At 43.1% G+C, this 8,823-nt stretch overlaps 1 protein-coding gene across 1 annotated transcript; it reads right to left on the minus strand.

The window, feature by feature from the left end:
- Nucleotides 1-700: 700 nt before the first annotated feature.
- LOC131224236 (uncharacterized) lies at nucleotides 701-1,723 on the minus strand. Its single transcript, XM_058219772.1, has 2 exons — nucleotides 1,067-1,723; nucleotides 701-964 (listed from the first exon to the last, which is right to left on the minus strand). Exons 1-2 carry the CDS (start codon nucleotides 1,721-1,723, stop codon nucleotides 701-703), a joined length of 921 nt encoding a protein of 306 aa, XP_058075755.1.
- Between the last annotated feature and the right edge of the window lie 7,100 nt (nucleotides 1,724-8,823).

Consider the following 8,823-nt stretch of genomic DNA (forward strand, 5'->3'; position numbering starts at 1 on the left):
CGACCTTCAAACAACTGCACAGGAAGAAGATAAAGGAGACTAGCTAGAGAAGGGGACCCTCCGGTGCCAAAGTTAGGCTAGGAATCCAGGTTTGGTAGTATGGAGCGATTTTGGGTGAGAGATTCTGTGTACTTTTTCATATAGATGGGCCATTTGTTTATAGTGCAGGTGGATTAAAGACAGTTCTTGATCTTAGGTGTAATCTTTGTGTAAGTTTCTCAACTGTTACGTAGAATTTGCGTATGTAATAAGTGTTGACATGGTTGACCCCAACATCATGCAATGGATGGTCGGAGTCGACCCGATCCATGCCCTTTATTAGATAAGTGTCGATGTTGACCTGAGGCAAGCCTTCGATCAATCAGGATGAGGCTGAGCTGAGCCGAGCCATCGATTAATCGGGCTGATCTCCATGGTCGGCTCGAAGTGAGTTTCTACACTGATCGTCGTTGGTCGACTGATCAATTTCTTAGTCTATCTATGCTTGGGCATAGGGAGTGGACCCATCTCCTCGCCGATACTTATCGTTTTAGACGATCATCCCCTTGATCTTATCGAGCCGATTAGTCTTCCGGTCGTTCTCTGGTCATATAAGTCCAGACATTCCTTAAAGATCAGATAAGCTTGTTTGAAGCTTGGAAATGTATGGTGCCAAGGCTGGGGCTTGAGAGTTCGGGCTAGTACGCTGAGCATGGGCCTTTCAGGCCCGATTTGAATCACCACCTCCCTCAGGCCTGCCAAAGATAATATGTATTTCACTGATGGGGTTGTTGTTGATTGTTCTGATGGGCTGCTCATCCTTCCGACCTGATCGTTCTTCTTTGACGTATTCCCGCAAGTGCCCACTATGAATAAGAGCCTCGATCTCTTCTTTGAGGTCAAAATAGTCACTGGTGGAATGGCTGTGGTCGCGGTTGAAGTGAAAATACTTTCGCTTATCTCGCTTGTCTATGTCGATCTTTATCTAATTCGGCCATTTCATCAATCGTTTATCCCGAACTTCCAAGATAGGGGTTTATGAGTTGAATCTACTCTCAGGTCGTATGCTTGGATGTTGACCTCTCACCGACTTCTCGTCCTTTCTCCTTTTGTTGGAGGGTGCTTGGGATGGGGCTTCCTCTTTCCGCTTCTTGTCCTTAGCTGAGTTCTCGACGTCTCGAGTAGCTTTTCGAGAACTGAAAAGCTCCTCAACATTGGAGTATTTTTGTGCATTATTCATGAGCTCGCCTAAAGTTGTTGGAGGATTTTTACCAATCGAAAAGAGGAACCTTCCTTCCCTGAGTCCGACTATCATGGCGGTCAAGGTCATTTTGTCTGAGTAGTCGTCCACCTGCATTGCCTCTTCATTGAACCGTACAATGTAATCCTTCAGCGCTTCACCTTCTTTCTGCTTAATAGTGCGTAGGTGAGTCGACGGTTTCCTCCGTTCTTTTTCGAAAATGAATTGCATTAGGAATGCCTTGTTGAGGTCAGAAAAAGAATTAATCGACTTCAGCTTCACCTGCCTGTACCAGCTCCGCATAGCCCCTGCTAAGGTTAGGTAGAAAGCGCAATACATGATCGGCTTGAATGTCGACTGAAGCTCCATCCACGCCCTGAAAGATTTCAAATGCTCGGTGGGGTCCCCAGAGCCGGTATATGGGGTGACAGGTGGCATCCGGAACCTCGGGGGGTGGGTTGAGCTTATGATGTCGTCGATGAACAGTGGCTCGTCCTCTTCCATCATGATATCTATTGAGGTTGGGCTTATGCTCGATAAGCTTGGCGTATATCACCGATCTGACCTCGTAGTTTGTCTAGTTAGGCTTTCCAAGGGTCTTTGTTCTCGGCGATAGCTTCATGAGCGGGGTCTGCCTCAGGTACTTTTCCACGCCTCCTTTTTTCTAACTCATGGTGTATATCGGAAGGGGCCAGCACGGCGGTCTTCGAGACATGAGAAGGCGCATGATCTGGAGCATTATGGGATAATTCTTTCTGGGAGTCCGCTGGTGCCACGACCCCGTTGGTCGTTCGTGCAGCGAGCTCCTGATTAGGAACATGGATCTGCCTCTCCAGCATCTACCTTATATGATCAAGATTGCTGGCCAAAGTTTCGACCTAGTGTTCCAGGGAAAGAAGGTGGCCTCCTCAGTTCTGAGACTGTTGTGTCGGACCTGCAAGAGAAGACTCAGCCTGAAGTTGGAAAGATGAATCCCGAAGGCCATAGTCGGTATATGGAGAGTTGGGAATGGCTTTGATGTCGTTCCCACATACGGCGCACAACTCTTGATGCAAAAATCTGGTTCACCCTCGCTGAACTGCCGGACCTTCAAACACCTACACAGGAAGAAGACAAAGGAGACCCTGGCTAGAGCAGGGGACCCTCCAATGCCAAAGTCAGGTTAGGAATCCGGGTCTAGTAGTATTGAGGGATTTTGGGTGAGAGATTCTGCATACCTTTTCGTGTAGATGGGCCCCTTATTTATAATGTAGGTGGATTAAGGACGGTTCTTGATCTTAGGTGTAATCTTTGCATAAGTTTCTCAACTAGTACGCAAAATTTACGTGGGTGATAAGTGTTGACGTGGTTGACCCCAGAATCATGCAATAGATGGTCGAGGCCGACCCAAGCCATGCCCTTGATTAGATAAGTGTCGATGTTGACCTGAGCAAAACCCTCGATCAATTAGGATGAGGCCGAGCTAAGCCGAGCCATCGATTAATCGAGCTGAGTCCATGGTCGGCTCAGAGTGAATTTCTGAGTTGATCATCGCTGGTCGACTGATCAATTCCTTGGTCTATCTATGTTTGGGCATAGGGAGCAAGCCCATCTCCTTGGCAATACTTATCATTTTGGACGATCGTCCCCTTGATCTCATCGAGCCGATTAGTCTTCTGGTCGTTCTTTGGTCATATAAGTCTCGACATTCCTTAGAGATTAGATAAGCTTGTTTAAAGCTCAGAAATGTATGGTGCTGAGGCTTGGGCTTGGGAGTTTGACGCCTACTCTTCCTAGAATGATCTGAGACGGTCGTTTAGAAGCTCATCAGCCTAGAAGCATGTGTTCGTGAGTCCGAGTTGACCTCATTGGTGGTCAAACCATTTTTACCCAAAACATCAGACATGCCCCCACGAGGATGAAGGACGCACCAGAGCTTAGCCATTCTAAAGCCCGGGTGGGCCACACCAGTTAAATTAAGGCCTTGGGCTTGAATTTACATTGTTCCGTGTTTTAGCTCACCTAAGTTTTAGATCCACTTGATTTTTGGAATCAGATATCATTAAGGAGGAGAACACTGGACTAAGATAGATATTGTGGGATTTGATGGCAGGTTAATGTTAAGAATGTGGTACCATATTTCTGACCGATCTTGAGAAACCCAATTGGAAAGGACAAACATTATAACAATGGAAAGATATTGCAGGATAAAGATCTCTAATGATGTTTGGAGTACTTTTTACGGAATCACAGCTAACAGAATGACAAGACAGGGAGCAGTAGAGATGAATTCAAAAGTAAACCAAGCAGCCAACCATAACGACCGATGTCCATCTTGAAAGTCGATCAAGCAGCCGATGTCTATCATAGAGGTCGATACAACGGCAGATATCCATCCTGGAGGCCGATCAATCAACTAATGTTCATCCTGAAGGCTGATGAAGCGGTTGAGTATCATCTTGGAGTTCGATCAAGCGGCTGATGGTCATCGAGGAGCTTGACCGAGTGGCTGAGCGGCATGTGATCGAGTAAGCAAGTAAGCCAGGAGTGGTTATTGGGGCAGGTGACAATGAAGTCTCAAGAAGGCAGTAGTGTTAAACGGTTTCATGACATATGGCAAAGAAAAAAACAAGGAAGTCAAGTAGTGGTGCTAAGCAGTTACAACTTGGTAGAACGTGGAAAGCATCTAAAAGGTAGTAGTGGAGAACAATTATGGTAATCGTCAGAACGTGGGAAAGATCTAGAATGGTTGAATCAAAGCTATAAATAGAAGAAGAATGCAAGAAGAGAAATCATCTCATACCACCCCAAACAAACCAAATCTATCTTTTAATTATCCCGTCGATTTACATTCCATAGTGTAATCTTTTTCTTGCCTTGTTAAGCAAATTTACCTTTTGTAGTGTAATCTTTTACTTTCCAAGCTTGCAGTTTTACATTTCATGGCGTAATCCGTAGCAGTAGCCAAGTAGTTGATAATCTTTAGCTGTAATTTGAGTATAAACTCCCGCGCTGGATTCAATTCATCCATCGAGAAGGTGTTCTTCAGCCGTTCTTCGCGACCGACTCTAAGGGTCTCTTTCCCATTTCATTTCATTTGTATTGAAAAGTCCTTTTGTACAGAAGGTAAAAGTGCAACCTATCATTAGAGGATGAACCCAACCCACTGAATATCGCCTGATATGATTTTACACATTGAGCGAGTGGCTGAATAGGTTCTCGGTCATACACTACGTGTCTGCCTATCTTGGTTCTTGGGGTCATTGTTATTCGATTTGAATCGAAGCTGCAATTTCAATTTTGGCACACCCGTGCACTTAGTGAACCTTCTTCTTCTTCTTCCTTCACTATTGTTGAGATATGGTGGGATGAGAATGGCTTTCAATGTTGTTCTCACAGACAATGTCAAACTGTTGATGTAAAAATCCGGTTAGCCCTCCGTAGGCTCGTGAACCTGCTTAAAGGACAAATAAGGAAGACCCTGGCTAGTGCAGGGGACCCTCCAATGCCTAAGTCAGGAAGGGAATGTGGGTCTAGTTGAATACTGAGAGTTTAGGGTTAGAGATTGTGCGTACCTTTCACCATTAGAGGTACCTTATTTATAGCTTTTAGGAGAGGCGACAGTGTAGAGGGAATTTTCCTATTTAGTAGATATGTATTGGAGGCGGATTCAGATCCCGGATTAGTATGAAGATCTTCCGAGATTCTCGGCGAATATCTCGGGGGTCCGAGCGTGTTGCAGATATCCTCCGAGATCCTTGGAGAAGACCACAGGCATATTTCTCTTGTTCCCGATCTGATTATCTAAGATCATTGGAGACATGCAATGGGAGGCCGAGGTAGTCTTGGTCGAGGTGGTCTTGGCCGACCTGACCTGGGAGTGGCATGTCGACGTGGTTGTGAGGACCTGGGTCGTGCCGACCTAGGTTTTGTCGACCTGCGCTATACCGACCTATCTCCTTAGTCGGGCAGTGGGGCGGGATGTCCCTAAAGAACTCTGGGGATCTTGGAATTGACGGAGGTAGTACTCTTGTGGGCATGTTACTCCGCCACGGACCGAGCGTAGGAAGCGGGCCCTTATGGAATCTGAGCCTCATATCGTCTTTTCACTTGGTGGAGCTTATCAGTTTCTGATCTAACCTTTCACTATAGGTCGGTCCATTTCCCCCCATAACACTATCCATCCAACTTTTCAAATCATTTTATGACATGAGCCTGGGGTGTTTGGTGCAGGGTATTAGATGGGATTAGGTGGGATAGAATTGCATTTGGTCCTGTGAAATTCTATCTATAATTTGGAGAGGATGGGAAAGGTTGGGATTAGGTGGGGTGGAATTTCATTTATTCCCATGGAATTGCATCTGGTCTCATGTAGGATTTCTGTGAATTTTGAAATCCACTACACATGTGGGCCCCACATTGATGCATGCGTTTATCCATGCCATCCATCTATATACACTGTTTATGTGTGACATTCTGGTTATATACGTGTACAAGTGAACTACATCCGTTTTGAATTTGATCTGTTTATTATAATTCCATGGTCCTCCAAACATGATTTTGCTTAATCTGCTGTTTTCTGTAGCAATATTTTTATCCCAAACATAGGATTGGATGACTACAATACCGTAGAATTTCCAGACATGCAATAACTGTGCAATAATGATATTAATCCCATCTACTACAATCCAATGCCATTCAATTCCACGGACCAAACAACATTGATTCAACACTCATCACTAAAAAGTTTCTCGATTCAACGCCCACCATTAAAAACTTGCACCACGGAAGTTTTGCATCAAGCTTATATTTAAAATTTCCCTTACAACATTGATTCAACACTCATCACTAAAAAGTTTCTCGATTCAACGCCCACCATTAAAAACTTGCACCACGGAAGTTTTGCATCAAGCTGATATTTAAAATTTCCCTTCATCCATGTTTGCATGATGTAATCAACAGGTTAATTTTAAATAAACATTACAATGACCCTTAGGAGGTTTTTAACGATGGACATTCATTCACGACATTTTTCCAGTGGTGTGGACCACCTGAGATTTACATCTGCCTCACGCGATAAAACACATACATTGTGGCAGGCCCACGGAGCACCGACCAGTAGCCGGAAGCGGATTGGCTGGTGTACCACACACCAGCTATATAGTTGGTGTAGGTACGTGTCGTGCGAAGACTACCACTGACTCTCGTTGAGCTCGAGTTGTACAAACGGTTCAAAGGAGATCAAAGTTATATAGGCCTCACACTGATGTATTTATTATATCCACACCATTCATACATTATTTTGAGATCATTTTAGAGCATTATCCAAAAAATAAAATAAAAAATGAATCATATGCAAAGATAATGATTTTCACTATTAAAAAATTCATTGGCTCACCATAACGTTTATTTTTCATTCAATCTGTTCATAAAGTCCCAGAGGCCTGGATGAAGAGGAAAAACAAATTTCATATTGATCCAAAACTTCTGTGACCCCAATATGGTTTTAATGGTAGATGTTCATTCCCCTACCACTTTTTTCAGTGTTGCCCACTTGATCGTTATATACGTCTTACTTTTCGTATGGTAGAGAATGGTTATGATAATTGTCAAAACATTGGAAAAATTCAAAATGATTGAATTAAAGCCCTAAATAGAAGAAGAATGCAAGAAGAAAAATTATCTGATACCAACCTAAGTAAACTAAATCTATCTTTCAATTATCATTTTGATTTATATTCAATAGTGTAATATTTATTTTGCCTTGTTAAGCAAATTTACATTCCGTAGTGTAATAATTTACTTTCCAAGCCTTTTGTTTTACAATCTGTTACATAATCCGTAATAGTAACCAAGTAGCTAATGATCTTTAATTATAATTTGAGTATAAGCTCCCACACTGGATTCAATTCATCCATCGGAAAATATTCCTAATTGTGGGGCCCACAGTGATGTACTGCTTTACATCCACACCATTCATCCATTTTATAACTCTTTCTTTTTTTCTTTCTTTCTATTAGCTTGTTAGTACACCCACTGTCAGGTCACACTTCGCTGTTAGCCACCCCCATCAGGGAATCAATACCAAGACCTCAGAGTGTTGAAACGAGGTATCTTGCAGTCAATCTACCACTTGAGCTATGGATCTGGGTGTCATCCATTTTATAACTCATTTAAGGGCATTATTCCTGAAATGAAACAGACCTAAATCATAAATAGACCATGCCAAAGGAAATAGTCCTATTCAATTCCCGCCATCAAGAACTTCATGCAAGCCACCTGACTTTTTATTTTCCATCCACCCCATTGATAAAGTAAAAAAGAACCGGAAGAAAAGACAACACAAATATCAACTTGATCCAAAACTTTTGTGGTGCACAAGAAGTTTTTAATGGTTGGTTACCACCGTTCATGTATTATAGTGTACAAGAGATTTTGATCTGCTTCATTTTCTGAACCATGCCATAAAATGAGTCTGATACATCACAGTGGGTAGAGTAATATAAGCCTCATACATCACAGTGGGCCCCGCGGTCAGGGATCCCACCCACCTCGGTGGATCCCTGGATCCACGAAGCCGCGCCCGGCATAGAGGCAGTACCTATTTCACCGGGCAATCCGCGTCCCTGAGCTGTGAACCAAAGATCGAATGTGACACATCGTACAAATAAATAAATTGATGAATCATACAGCTCATCGATGCCAAAGATAGCTGGCCCACCATGATGCTTGTGGAAAAATCCACCTCATCCATCCATTTTTTTCCAGCTCATGTAACTACATGAGATTAAAGATGAGGTGGGCCCAAAACTCTAAATGAGTTACACGAAAAGAAAAAATGGAAAGGAAAATGTCCATCCTATAAACCTTGCGAAGGCTATACTTTGATATTCATGTGCCATCTAAACCGTTGATAAGGTCATTCTCACTAGGATGAACCGAAAACATAAGTGCATTAGCTTAATAGAAAACTCTTGTGTCCCTGTAAATATTCAACGATGGGTGTTCAATCCCCACTATTTTCTGGTGCGTGGCCCACTGACTTGGATGGGGTACTGCACAACACGGGTAGGTTTTGGGTGGATTGGAGGACCATTGAGCTCCATGGATCCATGATTGTGGGGCCCACCTTGATGTATGTTTTTTTTATATCCATGTTGTCCATCCGTTTTTTTCAATCATTTTAGGGCATGCACCTAAAAAAAAAGCAGATCCAAAAACTCAAGCGGACCACACCACTACGAAACAGTGGTGATTGAACCCCCACCATTAAAAACTTCTTGTGGGCACAAAAGTTTTGGATCAAGTAGATATTTGTATTTTTCCTTCATCTAGGCCCGTGTCACCTCAGCAACAGGTTAGATGCCAAATAAACATTATGGTGGACTTTGGAAAGTTTTTAATAATGGGTGTTTAATAACAATTGTTTCCTGTGGTGTGATTCACCATAAATTTATTTCTACTTTGTTTTGTAGGGAACATGTCCCAAAATGAGATGTCAAAATAGATGGATGGCATGGATGTACAGCACATACATTGAGGTGGGTCCCATGGTCACACACTCACCCACTGCGATGTTCATCATTGAGGTCGTTTATCATCAGTAGGGGTGATGGTGGGTTCGA

Source organism: Magnolia sinica, chromosome 13 (assembly GCF_029962835.1).
Source record: "Magnolia sinica isolate HGM2019 chromosome 13, MsV1, whole genome shotgun sequence".
NCBI lineage: Eukaryota > Viridiplantae > Streptophyta > Magnoliopsida > Magnoliales > Magnoliaceae > Magnolia > Magnolia sinica.